This window comes from Scardinius erythrophthalmus, assembly GCF_964197995.2.
Source record: "Scardinius erythrophthalmus genome assembly, chromosome: 2".
NCBI lineage: Eukaryota > Metazoa > Chordata > Actinopteri > Cypriniformes > Leuciscidae > Scardinius > Scardinius erythrophthalmus.
Window position 1 is genome coordinate 23,913,224 of NC_138222.1, and position 22,083 is coordinate 23,935,306.

Consider the following 22,083-nt stretch of genomic DNA (forward strand, 5'->3'; position numbering starts at 1 on the left):
ATCACCTTTAAATGGACAAAAAAATACTGGCATGAACATAAGCTGAAAGTGATGCATGATACACTCCCTTCTGATGTGTTTAGTCAATGTAACACTCAGGTCAGGGAAATGATCTAGAGATAAGAGGAGCGAGGGAGAAGGTGGAGTCCGTTACTCTCCGTACCAGGGAGAATTTTTTTTGTAAAGTCACCCCTCTGAAAATATTATAAGGCAATAGATTTATTTTCTATTAAATAACCTACCTTGTTTTTTTCTTTCTTTCTCTCTGTAGAGGACAGAATTGAGACCGTGTGTGGCTCATCCATTTTCTGTGGTGGTCGCTATAGATTTTGGCACCACCTCCAGTGGCTATGCCTTCAGTTTCACAGAAGATCCTGAGACCATTCACATGATGAGGTATTTATGATATCTGTATCCTGAAGTTATTATAAGTTCTTATAACTCCCCTGCCCATATCTGACCCTACATTTTCTAACAGGCGGTGGGAGGGTGGCGACCCTGGTGTAGCCAATCAGAAGAGTCCAACCTGTCTGCTGTTGACCCCTGACCTCCGGTTCCACAGTTTTGGCTTTGCAGCTCGAGACAGCTACCATGACCTTGACCCAGAGGAGGCCGGGCACTGGCTCTACTTTGACAAATTCAAAATGAAAATCCACAGCACCAGTGTAAACACATAATCTACTTTTTTATTGACTGTTTTTTTTTATAGTAGAATTTATTCAGGTATGGTAAGTGCTCAGCTTAGGGGCATCAAGCATTGTTGATAAGGTATCACAACACTGTCTAAAATGAAGAAGCCATATCTATTATCTGTCTGAAGCAAAGCATAAGGGGAGTGGATTATTTATGACACTTCTGTGAGCATTTCTGCAGCAGACTTTCTTGCTTTTCTATAGGATCTATCTATGGAGACTGAGCTGGAGTCAGTTAGTGGAAGAAGAGTTCGGGCCATTGAAGTGTTTTCTCATGCCTTGAGGTTCTTCAGAGAACATGCTTTAAAGGTGAACACACACACACACACACACACACACACACACACACACACACACACACACATGTACTGCTCCAGCGACAAAATTAGCTACTATTGTTAACTAATAAGGAAACAAGCTTAACTAATCAGTTAGTATATCAAATTCCTTATCAGGAAATCAGTAATTACTGAATGATATTAGAGTCATTAATAACTATCAAATAACTATGACAGATTATAAAGAATTACCAATTTTTCACAACATTAACGTGTCTTAGATGTAATCGGTTGTCTGTTTTATTCTGAATAATGTTATAAAATGCATCACTAAGTACTCAAGTGTTACATAGTCACCCTTTAAGAGCTACTAATCTGGACTATTATTTTTACATAAGTGGAAAAAGAAAATGTTTTGAATAATGGTCCAGTTCACTAATATTTCCTACAGAGTAATTCACAATTAATTGGTAATTCTTTATAATTTATCATAGTTAGTTTGTTGATAGTTATAAATTAGGCTAATCTCATGGCTAATCTCATTCAGTAATTACTGATTACCTAATAAGGAACTGTCTCAGTCCTAAATGTGATATTATTAACTGATTAGATAAGCTTGTTTCCTTATAAGTAACTGAAGTGTTAATGTAGTACTACTCATTTATCCTGCATTACTTCCTGCATGCATAGTTACCTATTATGGGTTTATTCTAAAGTGTTACTGAAATTATATATTAAATTTAGCCTTTGGCCCAACATGCTGGTTTAAACTCTAGCATACCCATGGCTCTACATAGGACAACAAGTGGTTTAGAGAATGGATGGATATTAATTATAGAATGTCATAGAATTGTCATAGAATTATATCATTTTTAAATTGTATTTGATAAAAAAAAAAAAATCTTTGTACTTTACTTTTTTGTATTTGCCTTACTAATTATTTGATTTTTTTTGTCTGCGAAACACATTTTCCCAGTGCTGTTATTGGCTTGGTTATTCTCCATCTAAGGCCAGACTGAACATGAACCCCCAGTGTAATGTAGAGCAGTAGTGTGCGGTGGCTTTGGTCCAAATCTTTCAGGACGTACTTTTCCTTTACTCAAACAAGAACACATCCAGTCTCTGTGAACAGTGGGGGTCAGGGGAGGTGGAGGTTCTGGGCCAATCTGTTGTCAGTTTTGGCTGGACCCAAACCTTCTTCCTCCTGCTTCCTGGAGCCCCTGAAGGCTTGTGGGAAAACACTAACATGGAGATTTCTACCAAACCTCCGGCCATGCATCCTGAGTGTTTTGAGTCCGGCACATCATTTTAGAACGGAACGGAAATAAGGGATATCAATAACTAATATAAGTATGAAAATGTTATCTGTGGAATGTAGTTTAGATAAGAGATGGAAAAGTAGTAATGCGTGTGTGTGTGTGTGTGTGTGTGTGTGTGTGTGTGTGTGTGTGTGTGTGTGTGTGTGTGTGTGTGTGTGTGTGTGTGTGTGTGTGTGTGTGTGTGTGTGTGTGTGTGTGTGTGTGTGTGTGTGTGCGCTTTTCAGGAGGTGAAGGACCAGTCCTCCTCTGTGCTGGAAAGTAATGAAGTACGATGGGTCATCACTGTTCCTGCGGTGTGGCGGCAGCCCGCCAAGCAGTTCATGCGAGAAGCTGCCTATTTGGTAATGTAGCATAAGTGATCTAAGATCAGTTTCCACTACATATATGAAAAATTACACATAATCAAATAGTAACACTTTAGTTTTGGGTCCAATTCTCACTTTTAACTAGTTGCTTATTAGCATGCATATTACTAGGATATTGGCAGTATATTAGTACTTATAAAGCACATTTAATGCCTTATTCTGCATGACCATATTCTACATCCCTTAATCATATCCAATACCTAAACTTTGGGAAACAACTGTCTTACTAACTATTAATAAGCAGTAATTATGAGTTTATTTAGGCAAAAGCTGTAGTTAATAGTTAGTTAATAGTGAGAATTGGACCATTAACTTAAAGTGTGACCATTCAAATACACACACTTTCTCTTTCTTCCTCTTACTTTTTTTCCTCTTTCTCTTTTTCTTTCTTTTTCTCTTTCTTCTCTCATGCACACATGCACAAATGCACACTCCCACATTGAATGTGATGTCCTTCAGCCCCCAAGTGCAGTTCAGGAAATGTGCGTATATGAAAAGGAATGCAATAGTCACTGCACAGTGCACACATACAGTAAATGGGAATGTTGAAAGACTTTTGTATGAGTGGAGAGAAATAGTGTGCCAAGAGGGGACTATAACCTGATATCCATTAAATATGTGTGTGTGTGTGTGTGTGTGTGTGTGTGTGTGTGTGTGTGTGTGTGTGTGTGTGTGTGTGTGTGTGTGTGTGTGTGTGTGTGTGTGTGTGTGTGTGTTTGCCTGTGTGAAATGTTCAGTATAGCAGACTTGTACATTTCCGTATGAGCAAAACACTAAGAAATCAAACACAGAGATTCTTTTTACATACAACAATCAACAGTGCAGAGATCGCCGTTAAAGAACAAAGACGGTTGATTCGATCACTACCAGCTGCTCAAACTCGAAGACCACTGAAATCCCCCCGCAGTTATACCTAAACCAGCCAACAACTCTACATATTAAACAGGCCCATGTCAGAACTGTACTTGTTTTAGTAGCCCTGCATCTTTCTCTCTCACTACCTTACTAGAGGTAAGGCAGGTCGAGGTTAAGGTTTCCTCTTTGCAATGTCACAGAGGTTAAACAATGCAAGAGACCAGCACACAAACACAGGAAACCACGCCTGTCCCAGTCAAGCAAGATAGGGGGAACGAGGCAGCCCACCACCTCCTATCATAACTCCATGACCAACTGGGGTAGTGTACTGATACATTTACAATATACTGAAACATTACTTCCGTTTATTTTGGTTACCATGATACCAGTGCTCATTGTACAGTAAACATGGTGTTTTTATTTTGTAGTAACATTTGATGTTGTGAAAATTTTCTGAAAATAATTTGAGCAGTGCATGCTCATAAAATGTGTTAATTGATGCTAGCTAGGGTGTAGTGAATGGGTGTCAGGGTGTTGCCATGGAGTTGTTAAATTACTGTTGGCTAGAGTGTTCTTGGTGGTTGCTAGGGCATTGCTATGGTGTTTTTTACTGTCCCAAGTCAAAAGAACTCAATGCACCTTACAGTTCAACAGCACTGGTACATTTCAGTTTGTATCAGTTTGAATTTCTTCAGCCCAAGTCCGGCCCAGACTCTGTTGGTACCCTTGGCAAGATTTTAGATAGTGCCCCCCAAAAGTCAACTCTCCCCAGTTTTGCTAATGTAAAAACTAATATCTATATGGTAATTGCACTGTCATGCATAATTAACAGATTTTGCTGATGTATTATATTTACGTCATGACGCAGGCAGTGTTTAAATGTTGTCAACTATTATGTTTTTTTGTATCGATGACAACACTGATATCGTAAACATAATGCAATCTTAAGTACTAGGATATTAATTGGCAGAAACACGGGCAAAGCTCCATTTAAAATCACTAAAAAGCTACCACTCATCTCAGTTCATTGGGATGTCACAAAGTTCTATTATAATCAATTAAGCTCTCTACACTGCACAACTAATCTGTTATTTACATTGCGTCTACACTCCATTTGTTATAATGAGAGGATTTGCGAGCAAACTTAAACACCTCTGATTGGTCATTGCATTTAAGAGATCAACAGACATGTCTGTGATTGGCTTCATTGCTCAACACAGCAAAAACAAGCAAATAGAAACCTTTTGACGCTCTCCAAAGCGCAAACACAAATTCGCACTGGAGCCTTTGTCAAATCAATTTCGCCAATATGATATTATTACAGTATCAAATGAGGGTGCTCTTGCTTTTGCTTGAGGTTGCTTCGCCCCCTGTCATTTTGCGGCCTAGGCAACCGCCTATGTCGCCTATGCCACGGCCGGCCCTGCTCCAGACAAGGGATTTTCCAGTCACTTTTTCTGCAGGTTACATCGTTACTTATGCCAGTAGGTGGAAACAAGTGTCAATTCATTCAAAATGTTAATTAATTCAGGAACAAAACAAATGACTGTTTATTCAAGAGTCATTGAATCATTCACTCTACTGATTTGTTCAAAAACTGATTCATTCAGGAACTAAACAAATTACTGTCTGTATGAGTGAGCCACTGAATTGTTCACTCAACCAGTTCATTTAAAACACTGATTCATTGAGGAATGAAACAAGTGGCTGTCTATACAAGTGAGTCATTGAACTGATTTGTTTAAAATGCTGATTCACTCAGGAACTAAACACCACTCTGTGTGTTGCCTAAAAACTGCTGATAAGTGTGTATTTCTCAATATTAACTCAATCTACTAATTAAGGCTCATGTTGTTGATCTTATTGTAGGCAGGCTTGGTGACTGCAGATTCTCCTGAACAGCTCCTCATAGCTCTTGAACCAGAGGCTGCATCCATCTACTGCAGGAAGCTCCGTCTACACCAGGTCATTGACCTCAGCCTACGTCCAGTAATCAATGGTTTAGATGTAGATGGCTCCCGCCCTTTCGATTCCAGTTTTAGGCAGGGTAAGAACGTTTTTTTTCTTCTTCTAAACCAATTAGCATTATACAATATCACTCGCTCTCAGATTGATCCTGGGAAGGAGTCCAAACCTTTTGCTTTGAGTGTATCACATTTCTCTATAAACATTAAATGGGAACCATGCTTAAAGCATGGGGAATACAGGACTGTCTTTCATCCCTTGAAAATAGAGTGCTGTTTTTGTTTTGTGTGGTTATTTGCGGGTGTATGCATTGAGGACAGTTAGATCGGGGTCAGATTGATCCAGAACCAAGTGGGTCTTAGTGACTATGACAGCATATGGTTTGGGTTAAGACAGCAAGAATGAGATGACATTTACCCGTAGGTTAGATTGTCCCCTGAGGTTACAGAGCTGAAAAAAAAAAAAACTCTTTGAAAGATTGACAATGTTTTTGTTACCACTGCTTGAAAAAAGAAAAAATGGGGTTCTTTTGCAAACACTCTTTTCACATTTATATACAACAGAAAATAAAGCACCGTAGACACTATCATTCATTCCTGTTTTTACACTCAAACAAAATATACTTACACTTATACACACACATTTCACATTATAATTGAAACAAGGTGCTGCGAACCATGAGCTCACCCTCTTCTAGACTGCTTACACTAGTTTCCCTGGATAATTCATTTTTTTCTTTCATTCTTTCTTGTATTTTTGCTTGCTTGCTTATTCAAAGGGATTTGAGCATGTTATGTTCCAAAATGTAATCTCCCAAAACATGTTTTACAATTGGACAATGTTCATGTACACAAGGAACACAAAGCTTTGCCACTTTTATGTTCCAATGGATTTTTATTTTATTTACACTAACAGGTCTGTGTTTTTTTTTTTTTTTTTTTTATGAAGATGACAAACTTTCCTGAAAACCCTTGGCATGTCTAATTTTTGCTGCTTTTGAAATTAGTTTCAATGCGTTTTATGCATTGATTTTGTTGTTTTACTCGTCACATACAGAAACTTCCAATCTTATAAGTATTTATTTACCTTAAAACTATAATATGAATGTCCATGACTTGACAATTGTGACAGAATTCTCCTGTGATGCATGTATGTATACTGTTGAACATTGTTAACTGAAACAACTAGTGAAACTAGCGAGTGTGAGAAGTCGTTTTTTCTTCCGGTGAAAAGTGTGGGGTAGAAACTAGTCCAAATAAATTTAGTCCATCATTGTCTGTCCTCTCATCTTCTTAAGACAACAGACACATTATTAATCACTGTCTCTGTTCTTCCGAAACCACATGGCTTTTAGAGTAATTCAAGTTCAAATCAGTTTATTTTTGACTTTTTCCTCTTTTTCCTCTGTTTCATATTGTAATGGGTTCCAGATTGTCCCCAAAGTGTAGTTAAGTTTCTCTTCTCTGTGTGTTTGCTGTAAGCTGTGGGAATGTTCAGCAGCATGTCTGTATTCTCTGGTGTTCACACACTTTACCTGAAAAGAAAATGTTTGAAGTAATGCATTCCATAAAAAGAGTTCCTCAGAAAATATGCCAATCAGTAGCCTTAGTAAACCCGAAAGTGAAGCAGATAATTCTTAGTTTAGCAGGTCATTATTCACTAAAATCACCCACTATAAAACTGCAGCCATGAAACAAGCTTGTTTTATTAGGTATATAAGAGCAAGACTTGAAGTAAATTGTGCTCACATCTCGAAAGCATGTTTTACAAACAAATGCGTTAGGTTCATTAAACCAAGGTCTGTTTAGCAGGCTGCCATATTATTGATCCAGGTATCTGCAATCTCTCCCTCTCGTTTTTGTTCTCTCCGTGAGTTGTATTGATTCTAATGTGATAAGGCTTTGATTAAAGCTGCCCATGTGTGAGTGATTCATTGACTAAAGGAAGTCAATGTTTCTTTCAGCCCGTGAGCAGCTCCGCAGATCCAGACATAGCCGAACTTTTCTGGTGGAGAGTGGTACTGGAGAATTGTGGTCTGAGATGCAGACAGGTAAGAGATGGAGACACACACACATTTATTTAGCTATAAAACTGAGGACATACAATAGACATATCGTTTTAAAGTTATAATGGCTGCAATAAATTAAATGGCAATGGCAGCAATAAACAAATATATTAAATAGTAATTTTGTCCTCAGATACACAAATTATATTGGGAACTGACATCCTGTTGCCTGTTGGCCATATAGAGTGCTGACACTCTAACAAATTAAACATGGAGATGCTTTAATAAAAACATGAATATATATGTTTTGTGATTCTTTGATCATAATACAAGTAACCACAAATAGATCATAACAAAACTTTCCAGGGAAATCATTTCCAGAGTATTGTAATGCACTAGTTTTTTTTTTTTTTTCAGTTTTCACGTAAGATGGAACCTTTTTATCTTAAAACATGATTTCCCCTAGCCACACTTTCTTATTCCTTATGTTCATATAATATTGTTTATATGACTCTAATTGCTGTGCATATGTGTAAGAGACCCTCATTATGGAGCAATGTTATTACTGGCTGCACAGACTGAGCGCATGGTTGCAGTGTGTGTGCATGCAGCTCTCTCTGCATGACTGGCACAATGACAAGGTGCAGGGTCAAAATAATAAGATCTTCAGCTCCAGATGTTTCCTGGAGAGAGAGAGAGAGAGAGAGAGAGAGAGAGAGAGAGAGAGAGAGAGAGAGAGAGAGAGAGAGAGAGAGAGAGAGAGAGAGAGAGAGAGAGAGAGAGAAGGAGAGTTTATTGCCATCTAACTCATACACTACTAAAAATACAGGTCTCCTTTTTCAAGGTCTCAAGAGTGCACACATGCTTATAGATTAACAAAGAGGAGGCCATTTTCCATGAAACTGTGTAAGAACAGGGTGTTATCGTTGCTTCAAAAATCCTGTAACAATTATTAAGCAGGTAACGAGACAGACTAAGGTCATGATTAAATAACCATGTGTATTTTCGAAGGTGATCGGTACATTGTGGCAGACTGTGGCGGTGGGACGGTGGATCTGACGGTGCATCAGATTGAGCAGCCACAGGGCACACTAAAGGAGCTTTACAAAGCCTCAGGTTAGTTGAGGACCAAAACCAACTCCTTCATCTTCAGCTCAAAGATCTTCAATACTAGAGTGAAATGATAGGGCATTGCTGAAGTGAACAGTCATGATTGACCAACTTTTATTTCAATAACTGTTGTACATAGTTTTAGGACATGTTCCTGTCTCAGATGGCACCTTAAACCCATGTTGTCCCCCTCCGAGTCCACACTTAGGGGATATAGTGCCAAATGTATGGTAGTGTTTTCTATGAGTGTGGGCTTGGCAAACAGACACATCAAGGGTGCTCGTAAGCAGGGTAGGGTGGGGAGGAGGGGTCCAATCCTGCACATGATGGGCCACCTTCCAGCAGAGGGCAAATCAGAAGTGAACATCCCTATGTCCAACTCACTCCGAAAGGGAAAGCCCTTGTAGTGGGGACTTTGAAGGGAGCAGGGCACTTGTATGTCGTAATGAAGCGGTTATGAATGCACTTGGCAAAGGGAGCATTGAAAGACTACGTAATTTCCTCATTAGCTTCACATGGAATGTTAACATGACAATGCTAGGCAGTGACAACACAAATGTCTTATTATTTCTGTTAAAATAATACAAATAAATGTACATTTATAATGAAGTTGCTAATGTGCTTTATGTACAGGTGCTGGTCATAAAATTAGAATATCATCAAAAAGTTGAACAGAAAGTTTCTTGAACAGACTTGTGGAAGGGCCCATCGTGAAGGGATTCAGTAGTTCACTTTTGTTTGGAACACCCCTACAAATGGCTTCCCCTTCCCGAAGTTCCCTTCAAAGGTGCAAAAAAGCAATTTTTTTAATTCGCCCAGAGTTTTTAGCTCCAGTCCTAATTGAACCGGAAAATCAATGTCTTCAGGATCTATAGAAACTTCCAGGCTGGTGTGTTTGAGCTAATCCCTGCATTCAAAGTGGTCCTCCAAGATCAGGGTTGGACACCCCTGGTTTAAGGGAACGAGAAGGGTTAGGCTTAGTGCTCTGGAGTTGGGGTTCAAACTATATTTTTATCAAGGGAAATGGCTTGAATGTTTTCCAAAACCAACAAATCCAGGAGCACATCCTACTAGCCAAAATGTTTAGCACTAATGATGGAATGGAATCAAAGCTGGTCAAACTTGATTGTTCACTTCAGCCATTCCCTGTCATTTCACTCCAACCCTGAAAAAGATCCGATGCTGTAGGTCGTTTTGATTGATCATGATTATTCCAAAGGATTTAGTTTAGGACCTGAAGAAAAATGTGGTGAACATGCAAATCAAGTGGCATGTAACCTAAACTTAAATGGTACATGTACATGTTTCTCTTTCAGGGGGTCCTTATGGAGCAGTTGGAGTGGATCTTGCCTTTGAGGCCATGTTGTGCCAGATCTTTGGGGCTGACTTCATTGAGAGTTTTAAAGCAAAACGTCCAGCAGCTTGGGTAGACCTCACCATTGCATTTGAAGCCCGTAAGCGCACAGCGGCCCCTGGCCGGGCCAACTCATTAAACATCTTGCTGCCCTTCTCTTTCATTGACTTCTACAAACGACACCGGGGGCAGAGTGTGGAGACTGCCCTGCGCAAGAGCAAGTAAGTCTAACTCATTGAGAACATTATTTGCTAAATTATGCCATTGAAAGTGTGAGTATTTATGTTTTATCTTTGTGTTATGTTTCTGTCAGTATGAATTGTATAAAGTGGTCATCTCAAGGGATGCTTAGATTCTCCGCAGAGGCCATGAATGAGCTTTTTCAGCCGACCATCAACAACATCATAAAACATATTGGTAAGAGGCGTCTCTCAAACAAACACTATGCCAGGGATCGGTATTTAATTCCCTGATATCTTATCGATTTCTCTCACCCTACCAGAGAACCTGATGCAGAAGGAAGAAGTAAAGGGTGTGCGTTTTCTCTTCTTGGTTGGAGGATTCGCAGAGTCGCCCATGCTTCAACGCGCAGCCCAGAACGCACTAGGGCGGAACTGCCGTATCATAATTCCACATGATGTAGGTCTGACCATCCTGAAGGGTGCAGTCCTGTTTGGACTGGACCCCACTGTTGTCCGTGTACGCCGTTGCCCGCTAACTTACGGCGTTGGAGTTTTGAACCGCTTTGTGGAAGGTCGACACCCTCGTGACAAGCTACTCATTAAAGATGGCCGAGAATGGTGCACTGACATCCTGGACCGCTTTGTTTGTGTTGATCAATCGGTGGCTTTGGGTGAGGTGGTGAGGCGAAGCTACACTCCAGCAAGAGTAGGACAAAGGAAGATCATAATCAACATCTACTGCAGCGACACTGATGAAATAACCTATATTACTGACCTCAGGGTGAGGAAGTGTGGTGCCATCACGCTAGACCTGCTTGAATTGGGGGCAGCGGCAGCTAATGCTGGTGAAAACGATAAAGGATGCACATTTGAACGCAGAGAGATTCGCACTACCATGCAGTTTGGAGACACTGAGATCAAAGTCACAGCTGTGGATGTGGCAACCGGCCGACTGGTGCGGGCATCAATTGACTTCCTGTCCAACTGATCCTACTGTGCTGTTTCTGGAGAGAACTGGAATTTGTAAAATGCAAGGGACATTTAACCACAGCTAATCTCATCAAAAAAATAATCTCAAATAACAGCTTTGAGTTTCAACATCTGGATCCTTAAGGATTGCAGATGTAAAAACTGAAGGGCTGAATGATGAACTGGAATGTTATTGGGATTCGGTTTTTATCGTGCAAAGCACCAGCTATGAGTACGGTCTCTGTATGTGTACTGTAAGCTTCGGATAATTGAGCAATGAAAATCTCAATTATGTCAAGAGCAACAGACTATTTTAATTAGACCTTCAATGAGTAAAGCATAACGGGAAATGCATTTGGTTATTATCAAACAAGCTTCCATTTTTGGCATAATTTCTGTAAATGCATTTCCTGTCAAACAGAGGAAGTAGTTCCAATTTTGTTATTGCTTCTGGTGTTTACCAGCATGTCACGTATGCAGGAAACAGACATTATTTTAAGTTTGCAGACACTTCATATTTAAATTGATTTATCAAAGCCACTTTTATTTTTGGAAACATATACTCCATAACTAAAAATTATTCATTTTAAACTTGTATCAAGACAGATCTCGTGTTTATAAATTATGGTTGCGCCACCTGGAGGTAAGAGGAGGCAGTAATCATTTGGAATAATGTTAAGGAGTTTGGTTGGCGGAGAAATGTAGTTTTCTGATTTCCTAGGTACAAAACAGGTAGTAACGTTTTCAAATGCGATTTGTAGACATTTCATTTTCTGCCTGGTTGTAATTGTACTTTTACTTATTTGCTCCATAAAAAATATTTTAAGAGACATTTTGGTTGTTCTTCCAGCACAATTAAAATTGCTAAAGTCAATGAAACACTACCTCTCAAGACTTTAAATTATTCCAGGTCTAAGCGTTTAAGCCTGTCTATAATTCTTTTTTATATATATATATATATATATATATATATATATATATATATATATATATATATATATATGTGCCTAGTATGAACTTTCAAATATAACATTTATCAATGACATTTGAAATATCTTTCTTTAATCTTTTATGTAAAAGCAATGTTGTTGGCTTTTCATCTATCAGGAGGTAAGAAAACCAAAGGAATTGTATTTTTTTTTTCCACAAACTTCAAAGATGTTAAATTTCCTATCAAATATGCTGAACATCAGTTCGACATCAAGCTAGGGGTTAAATCACACAAAACAATGTCAGAACAAAGTCCCAAAACTTGCTATGAAACTGTTGGTATACTTATCACAATGACTGAAAATAAAGTTATTTTTCTTTAAATGTTTCCCTGATCTGATGTATAGTCACTTCTCACTCATGACTGAAAGAAGAAAACCTCACACAAATGTTGAGAAGCAAAAGTACTGATTTTAATTGGACCAATAAATAGTTCCGCCGAATGACCAACACAGGAACGTATCACCGCAGAGTGCCTGCATTACATCAGTGCTTATACAGATCTACAAACTGCCCACTTTTTTTTGAGTGCGTGTATGGTTTGCGTGTGTTCTCAAGACTGTGACAAAACAACATTCAAATCTCCAACAGATGATTCAATCCCCTTCGATCTGGAACAATTACCAAAAATGACATTTTATTCTGTTTTAGCCTTTGTAAACACAGAAATGCATGGATTTAGTGGGACCAGGGAGCAACAAAACAGGTCAAAGAAACAAACCAAGGCCCTATAAGTGGACAGCATTTGTTTTGACCTTCTGAAAGTCCAGAGGCTCTGCCCAAGACACTGCTGGATGGGTGTGGATTAGTGGGCATGTTGGGGTCTACCACGACCTCTTCCTCTGCCAGCAGATGCTGATGGGCCGTCAGCAGAGGAGCGAGGGTTCTTGATGGTCTCATCTACTGAGAGGATGAGGCACGCGGCCTCAGAGGCAGCGGTCAGGGCATTGATACGAACAACAGAGGGCTCCCATACACACGCTTGGAAGTTATCCGCTATGTCTTCATTATTTATGTCCACTCCATACCACATGCCACCCTGGAGGAGAGGGAGATTATGCAAATGTACATTACAACATTGACATTACATTTAAACATTAAGACATTAAATTAAACATGATCAAGCATGACTTGTGTAGCTACCTGTGCATGCTTGGCCCTCAGTTTATTTAGGATATTGGTAGCATCAAAGCCTGCATTGTCACACAGCTGTCTGGGAATAATCTCCAGGGCTTTGGCATAGGCTCCGATCAGCAGCTGCTGCTTCCCAGGAATTGTTCTAGAATAATCCCTCAGATACTTCGAAAGCTCCATCTCAATAGCGCCACCTCCAGCAACAATTGAGTCATTCTGTTATGGGGAAATAGGAGCCTGTTAATTATATATATTTAAATTTGTCTCCCCCTGCTGGCAATTCTTAAAACACTCTAAAATGTCAGCATGTCATGATACCCTACCAGCATTTTTGATCATTTTGCACAATTTCATGGGCACCAGAACATTTTGTTGTATGAATATTTGAACATACAATATATTGTAAGGCGGGGGGGTGTCCATCAATGGCAGGTAAGAGTTAATGAGGACATTAGTGCCCTTGCATGTCATTCAGCTCACTATACATTGTAACATTGGGAATCAGCATCAATCTGAATTCATGTTTTTGTAATTATTAACTGTACATGTTTAGTAGTACATAATTGAGCATTTGATAATTTCAGGAAACTCACATCAGCTGAATGTAATGAAGGAGACGGACAATTCCGGGAAACAAATTAATGGGAGAAAATCAATGTAGTGGTTGTAGGAACCAAATACCTTCTTGAAAGAGGCAACAGCTATTTGTTTACACTGTAACATGCATGAAAAAATAGCTTTGATTTGGCTGATAATTTTTCAGATTTTAATGCTAATTTGAAGTGTTATCTTAATACAATGAACTACAAGTCTTTCTCCACAAGAACTACTAGCCAAAGGAAATCAAGGATACGATCAAATCCGCAGTTTTAATCATCTGTAGCAAGAGATGCTAAAGTTTTCCCCACCTTGATCGCTCTGCGCACAATCATGATAGCATCGTGCAGTGAGCGCTCCGTCTCCTCCATGAACTGCTCTGCGCCGCCCCTCAGGATGAAGGTGCAGGTCTTGGCTTTCGGGCAGCCTTTAAAGACGTTGTATCTGTAATGGAAAACATATCGTTAGAATGGGAAAATGTTTGTGAAATCATTTATCAAATTAAAATCTCTTGTGGTATGGACATAATTACATCTTGTATTAACGTAAGAAGAAAAAAAAACCCATACCTTTCTCCTCCAACCTGCACTTCTTCAAAGAGCTCACACAGTCCAAGCACATCATCAGTCAGGGCCCCAACACTGGTCTGAATAGAGCCGCCACAAGCCTGGAGGACACAGTACAACTGCTTTAACAACTACATGGTCACCAACACATCAGGACCAAAACATCATTGCATGTACATAAGGGAACAGATATCGGCCATTAAATTACTCACAATAACTTTCAAATAACACTACAGAGTTCTGCAAGGATGACTTTTTTATAGGCCAAAACCCAGAAAAAAGTTAAGCACTTTCAGTTCCATCATCCTTAATCAATTGGGTTTTAGTTAAATACCAGAAATAAGATCTAAGACTAAAAGCTGTAGTTCATTTATAGCCTGTTCAGCCTTTTACTTCAGGCGATTCTCTTTATTCTTTAAAATTCATACAAGTTGTGCTAATTTTGTCAATTTTATCATGATGACCAAAACGTGCAAAAATCTAACTTTGTTTGTGTTGGTCATGAGCTAATTTCTGCAATAATCCAAAAGCTAATGGAAAAATCCTATTGAGTTTTGTCAAGAGAAACAGGGTGATGCTAACTTTCAGGTTGGCCTACATAAATACAGCATTACTGTAATGCTCTATTACAATGCTAAAAGAAACCTGGAAATGACTGTTTACCCAAAATAAATAAAGACTGGAATTAAATCATGACAGATGTACTGATACACAATCATACCATCATGGTTCTCTTGAGATCCTCCTCCACAACACGGCCTGCACAGAACAGATCTCTGTCTGCAAAGTATTGTGTGGCCACATCTCCGATGGGCAGCTTGGACAGCACCACTTTAGCGCCAGATTTGTAGATCTTCTCCAGCTTATCGTACAGAATGTTCCATTCAGCATCAACAATGGCCTGATATTCCTGCAAACAGCCACATAAACATGAGGGAATTCAACTTTGTTTACATGGGCCATGACAGTTTACTAAAATAATGGGCCTCTGTTACGGAAAATATTGGCTTGCGGACTTTAGCGCTAGTTAAGAGTCACTTCAGTAAAATAGCTTGTAGACGCTACAGAAATCAGATTTTGCCACTTCTGCCAAAACATCGCTCCACGTTAAAATGACAACTACACCATCAGTAACTGTTTCAATCTTTCTTGAACCTGAGCTGCTCATGGCTCAGTCCTTTCGTTATTCAAAAATGACAAGGAATATACTTTAATGTCAAGCACATTAGAAAACCTGTGACAGTGAAGAGCAGTACTGACCTCCACAGAGTTCACGCGAACCTCAGCATTGTCCTTCTCTGCCTTCAACTCCAGCTCAATGTTGAGCAGTGCGATCTTTGGGTTCACATAGCGCTTGGGCTGCATCTCAAAGCCAGCATAGGAGAAGGTCTTCTTGAATGCAACACCAGCGACAAGCTGAGATTCCTGATAGACAGCAGAAACAAAAACGGTGTAAATTTAAGATCTTTTTGCTGCAATTTACCTTTTGTAATTAATTACAAAGTTTAACTATCACAGATTGAAAGTTTTATGATTTGCAAGTGTTTGGTTTTGCCAATTTACATATTCAAGCAATTTTAAACCATTCCAGTGCAAGAAGAGGCAAGAGAGAACTCAATTCGGTACTCATGCGCTGTTATCTGTGCACACAACCACTCATACCCGAAGCGTGCACACACAGAGAGCCACATTTCAGAAAGCGTTCAAAAACAAAATAAAACAATGATTCCCCTTTCACATCATCTTGCATTTGAATGGATACATGCACACAATATTACGTATTCACCTTCACAGAGTCGGTTAAGACTTCAGGGCTCAACGCTAAGGATTTTTGGTTGAAATTTTTACTCGCCCTGCCAAAATTTTCATTGGCCCCAACACAAAAAAAGTAATAAATAAATAAAATAAAATAGGCCTAGTTATTGTTTCAGTTGTTTTTGATCCATGTAACCTTAATAAATAAGGTTATGTCACCAAAAACTACTAGCCTAAAGGCCCTTGCACACTGAGTCCGAAATTCGCGTTCGCAATTCGCATCCGAAATTTTCGCACGTTAAAAAATAAATATGACCTCACGTTGTCAATCACGCTTGCACACTGCCTCCGAAACTTTTGTCCGTCAAAAAAAAAAAAAATCGAATCAGGTTCGATTTTCTGCGTTTTTCGCATCCGTAGCAAGCATTTTGAATGGTGTTTTGACCATTTAGAGGCACCCGAATCACGAATATTCACGAACACGAAAAAACGCATGCGAAAATTTTGGACTCAGTGTGCAAGGACCTTAACTCTTACATTTTAAATATTGTTAAAGACAGTCAGTAATAATATAAGAACAAATAATCAAATTATGAGCAATAGCACAAAAAGATATACAACAGAACAAACATATTCAAATGAAACAAACAGTTCTTTTCAGGTTTTCATGTAGATTTACAATAGTCACTTTACAGTTAATGCTATCATAAAAATACACTTGTAGGTTTTAAATTCTACATATGGCACGTTTATTTTAATTTTGGTCAGAATTATTGCGTTCATATTCTCCGTCTGTTTTTCAGTCTGTTATGACGCTCATTCACGGAAATCTGTGTGAAGTTTAACAGGGATTCACTCCTGACAGCAAAATGGAAATATTTGCACGAGTTTCTAACATTTACAGATGAAGAATATACTTGTGAAATGTAAGTTATGCACTGAGGAAAGCACTACATCTCAAACACAATAAACAGCATAAATAGGCTAGCCTATCTATCTTTCAGTGATTAGCTTGTTTGAATATGCAGATTTCCTTTATGAATATGCTAAATATCCTTTAAAGCTCCCTCTCACCTCCAGAGCTCCACCCTGCACCTTCTTCACTCCAATCATCTTCAAAGGCAGCAGATCGTCCAGCATCATCACTGCATCCACCACCATCTTGGAGAAGAAATCCTTCTGTCCTGCGATCAGCTTTGAGTTCAAAGCCGTAGAAGCACATTTCTCCAACAACCTCCTTTGTTCCCTGTGGTTGGCAAGAGAGGACAAATGATCGCATCTGTGATACTAACACATGCCTATGTAATAACACACAGGATCTGGACTCACTGTTCGTCGTCCCTTTTGACGGTAACAGCGATTTCTTTGATCTTTTTGACGGCAAGCAGGGTGGCAATGCGGAAAGCTCTGATGATGGTCTGGGGGTGAAGCCCTTCCTCCACGTATGGCTTCAACTGCTTCAGAAACTCAGCAGCAAGCAGAGTCACTGAGGTGGTGCCGTCACCAACCTGAATAAACAAATAATGTTGAATAAACAAAGAACTAGTTATAAGATAATCACGCAATGTGAGCACAACTCGCTCCATATCAAGTTATAATTAAAGGTACGTTTACACGGCAACAATATGCTTAAAATGGAGAAGATTTTCCTTTGAGTTTTCCACGCACAGACGACACTATTGTCAAATCGACCCCCAATCAGACGGATCCACGAAAACGACTAAAACGATTTATTCTGCAGCCAGGCCATTAGATGGCGATGAAAGGCTGTAGATTGAACACGTAATACGCATGTGCATAACGTCATCATCTTCAGAATTTCACGTTTTTGTTGTTTACACAGAGACCGTTTTCAAAAACTTGCACTTTGAAACCTGTTTTCAAAACTTTGCGTTTGCAGGCAGCCAAAGAGGCGTTGTCATGTACATGAATGGCCAAAACGCTTTAAAAGTTTTATGTTTTTAGTTGAAAACGGTGTCGTGTAAACTGCCCCTAAGAAACTGAATTGACATGCAGTGGAACTGCCTTTAACCCCTATGACCGTGTTCATTTTTACAATACTGTCTCAAGTGCCCTGCAGTTTTTATGAGATAAAAATAATAAATATTAAAAATTATAGCCTTTCGCTAGAAAATAGTTTCTGAACTAAACCAATAACAGAACATTTTCTAAATATTTGCTTTGCAGTAATAGTCAACAGCTGGTTGAACAGGTGTTTCATATCATAGCGATTACAATATTGTGCATTTTAGAATAGTAAGTCAGTCAACGAACATTGACAACCAGAACTATTTCCTTTCAAAGCAGCCTAAATGTACACACAACGAGGGAATCTTACCTCAGCATCCTGAGATCTGGCAATGTCTACCAGAGTCTTGGCTGCAGGGTGCACGACTTCTAGAAGCTTCAGAATTGTGGCTCCATCATTAGAAATAGTGGCTTTGCCTGCAAAATAACATTATGTAAATCACAGCCTGAAGCAGAGCATCATTCTAATATATCAAAAAAACTATTTACCAAATACTTCCCAATAAAACAACACCTGTTTATGGAAGGGCAGACTTACCTCTGTTATCCACCACAAGCTTGTCCATGCCACGGGGGCCGAGGGTGGTCCTAACAGCCTCTGCCACAACCTGGCAGGCATTGATGTTGCTGACGAGCTGCGGGACCCCCTGAGAGGAGTCGGTGCCCTCCTTCAGGAGGATGACTGGAGTGGGCTGAGAGAAGACATTCAAGAGGGGTCATAATCAATGCAATATCAAAATTACCCCCTTATTAGAACATAACCTACCAATGAATCAAGTCATTTAAAAAAAATGCTTTATTTACAATAGAAATGCCTACAATATTTTACATACTCCATGACAAATGCACTGATTTGTCAAGGTTTTCCATAACCATGGAAGAGTTATGACAGCTCCTGTACAGACAATGTAATTGACTATTTGTGTAAGTTGTACACAACGCTGCTTGGGCGTAACGTTACATATATAACGTTACAAACTACAACGTGTGAAACGGTAATATCTGCTCTTCTCTTAGTTATCGAAGTTGAACATCATGTCGTCATGCACACAAGAGAAGTACTAATATCTCTCACTATGTGCTAAAAATAATTGCTTTTAATCAGAAATAAGCGTATTATAAAGTCACAGATTTATCGTAGAGACTTTTGGGACGAACAGCATTAAAGGGTGTAACCGGTTACCAATTCACTACCTCTTTCTCCATTACCGAAAGGATGCTAAACTAAAGCCTTTGGCATTATTTAGCTAGCAAAACTATTGTGAAATAAAAATGTGTAAATGAGTAACGTTACATATGCCGAACAAAAGTAATCGTTTGCACGTTGCATCGTAATGCACATCTCTAAATTCTCTGTTTAGAGATCTCTGTCATCCACACAGAAGAATGAATCGTTAGCAACCAAGCTAGCTAGCATCAATGTAAAACTTTAGGTGTATTATCCCATTTAAAATACAAAAATAATCTCGCAGACATGTCCTTTATGCTTTATTCTCTCTGGGGGTTTATATCCCAACACTGGGTGAAGAGTAAATAGCTAAGATGACGATGGATTTGAAAGTAAATCGGGCATGAATGCGCACTCACCATCATGTTTGCGGTGTAGAGGAGGAGGACGGTGCCGGTGAGATACCCACAATGCAACTAGAACTCTCTAGAACACGAGACGCGTCTGTTGTTGAACTGATGACGGCCGTCAGGGGGCGCTATAACTACAGTTTTCATGTCTCCTGCTACGCAACCAAGATAGAGGATCCCCTCTCCCCCAATATATGAACATAATTCATTGTTATAGGGGGAAAATAGATAAATAAATAAAAAAATAGAGGCTGCGCAAATGATTATGAATGAATTATTATTATATATTTTATAACAATAATCATTTATTTAAATAATAATGTATTTATTTGATTACATTTTTGTTATATTTATGAATAATATTACAAGTAAACAAGTAAAGAAATAAAATAAGCAACCCTGCAGGCCACAATATGCAAAATGGCTGCTTTGCTGCTATACTGTATGCCTATTAAATAGTCATTAAAATGTACTGTTATTATGTAATGTAAAATGTCAAATTAAATATCCACAAGGAAACATAATTGATGAAGTAGGAAGAATGTGGTCAAACTATTTGACATTTAGTATATTTTATCCTAATTGTTTATTGATCAGTTTCCCGGTTTCTTACATTTGTATGCATACTAAAATATTGAGTGATTATAAAAAAAATGTAAAAAAAAAGTTTTGCAGTATGAAAGGAAATTGTGTTTATTTATTTAATACATTTCAATAAATAAAAAAATAAACTCTACATGAGATTAGAGATGGATGAGATTGAATAGAGGTCATCTACATGTTAGGGATTTATGAAGATTATAGATCTCTCTCTCTCTCTTTTTCTCACTCTCCCTTCCACCTGCGCCTCTTATTTATATCCTGTATGGACCTATATTATAGATTTATTTTTTAGTTTATATTGATTTTTCTCTCTCATTTGTCAGCCTCTTTCTTATCACCAGGCAGGCTTTATAATCTTTACTGCCTTAAAATGATTTTCTTTCTCTTTTTTGACCACAGAGATTATCCTTCAGAACAATACGATTCTAGGCAAATTAAACATCCTGACGGTTAAAATACGTCACAGTGTTAAAAGCACAAAAAATCTACACTCAGACTTATTCTCTCTGCTTCCCGCATACACACACCCATGTTCAACATGGCCTGGTTTTAAGCACTGTGTTCTTCTCTATATATTTAAGATGTCTCAGATGTAACAGTATATGTGGATCATTTTTTCCCCCAGTGTAACTACAGGCTTAGGCTGCTGTGGTTTGCAAGCAGTTCTGGATAGTGAGGGTGGCGCATGTTTCCCTGTGATGTGTCTGCAGTCTGTGGCTGAACTCTGAGCTCTCAGGGTTCCCTGTTTTAGACACATGTAATTATCAGACGTTTTATATATACCCGCCCTGCCTCGCCCTTATGGAGGGTACCTTTTAGCTGGGATATTTCTGGCATCTGTGGCAGTTGACCCACCCATTTGTGAGACTGCACAAGCTGGAGATTCAGCGCTATGTAAAATGCACCAGCCCTCATCCAGACACACAGAAAAATATACCATAGAGCATAGCCAGCCTTGCTGCAGAACCAAGTCATGACTGGTCAAGCGAAAAGCGCTCTGAATGTGATTTGAATTGTCAGTCAAACCCTTCAGAGCTGAGGCCTCACTGACAGCCTTTATAAACTGAATCAGATCTCAGGCACTCTGCCTTAGCACTCAAAAGAGACCTATACAGATCTCATTCAGCCTTCATGCCCTCTCTCTCTCTTTGTATCCCTCTGTCATTATCAACCCTCTTTCCAATCTCTCCTCCTTTACTGTACCCTTTAATGTGGCCATACCACTCCATATGTGTCCTCTGTGTGATGGAGCTCAGGCTGTAATCACAAACACCAGTGATGAATGAGGGCTACTGGTGGCTTTTGACACCGACAGTCTTTTCCTCCCAGTCAATTACATGGACCACCAAGCACTGGGTGCGTAATATGGACTAGATGATTCCAACTATAGCACAGAAATCCAGCTATATGGGTGAGATAAGGCTGGGTAGTTCCAAATACTTCCATTTCTAAGAATACTGCAAACCGTAATTTAAACATGACACAATGTTCTCCGAGATGGATGTGCATGGGGGTTCACGCATCTTTAGGCATTAAAGAGCAGTGCAGTGATTTGGATCCAAGAACTGGCAAAGCAGGACTGAATCAGTTAAGCTCAATATTTCATTTGCGATAAGAGTGTGCATGTGCATTCATGCATATTTCTTGTTCCCTTATTTTTGAACTAGTCCACACATGCACGAGCAAATCCATGGCCCAAATTGTTGTGCATGTGCAGTACTAGGGCCATTAATCTGAA

General features: G+C 39.1%; 2 protein-coding genes across 4 annotated transcripts in view; one reads left to right on the top strand and one right to left on the bottom strand.

The window, feature by feature from the left end:
* Positions 1–11,971, top strand: part of hspa12b (heat shock protein 12B) — a 25,439-nt gene extending 13,468 nt beyond the window's left edge. For all 3 annotated transcript variants that reach the window (XM_081392985.1, XM_081392984.1, XM_081392983.1), the window contains 10 exons: positions 272–396; positions 479–665; positions 897–1,001; positions 2,514–2,630; positions 5,379–5,556; positions 7,438–7,524; positions 8,491–8,595; positions 9,906–10,164; positions 10,257–10,360; positions 10,446–11,971. In XM_081392985.1, coding sequence (XP_081249111.1) covers positions 272–396; positions 479–665; positions 897–1,001; positions 2,514–2,630; positions 5,379–5,556; positions 7,438–7,524; positions 8,491–8,595; positions 9,906–10,164; positions 10,257–10,360; positions 10,446–11,113 — 1,935 coding nt within the window. In that variant the 3' untranslated portion in view covers positions 11,114–11,971. The remainder of the gene's footprint in view (positions 1–271; positions 397–478; positions 666–896; positions 1,002–2,513; positions 2,631–5,378; positions 5,557–7,437; positions 7,525–8,490; positions 8,596–9,905; positions 10,165–10,256; positions 10,361–10,445) is intronic.
* A 504-nt stretch (positions 11,972–12,475) lies between these two features.
* Positions 12,476–19,859, bottom strand: cct7 (chaperonin containing TCP1, subunit 7 (eta)). The gene is made up of 11 exons (XM_081394207.1): positions 19,752–19,859; positions 18,703–18,856; positions 18,475–18,581; positions 17,466–17,644; positions 17,211–17,382; positions 15,642–15,806; positions 15,103–15,291; positions 14,385–14,482; positions 14,127–14,259; positions 13,228–13,434; positions 12,476–13,123 (listed from the first exon to the last, which is right to left on the bottom strand). The coding sequence occupies exons 1-11, from the start codon at positions 19,755–19,757 to the stop codon at positions 12,890–12,892; spliced, it is 1,644 nt and encodes a 547-aa protein (XP_081250333.1). The 5' UTR covers positions 19,758–19,859; the 3' UTR covers positions 12,476–12,889.
* Between the last annotated feature and the right edge of the window lie 2,224 nt (positions 19,860–22,083).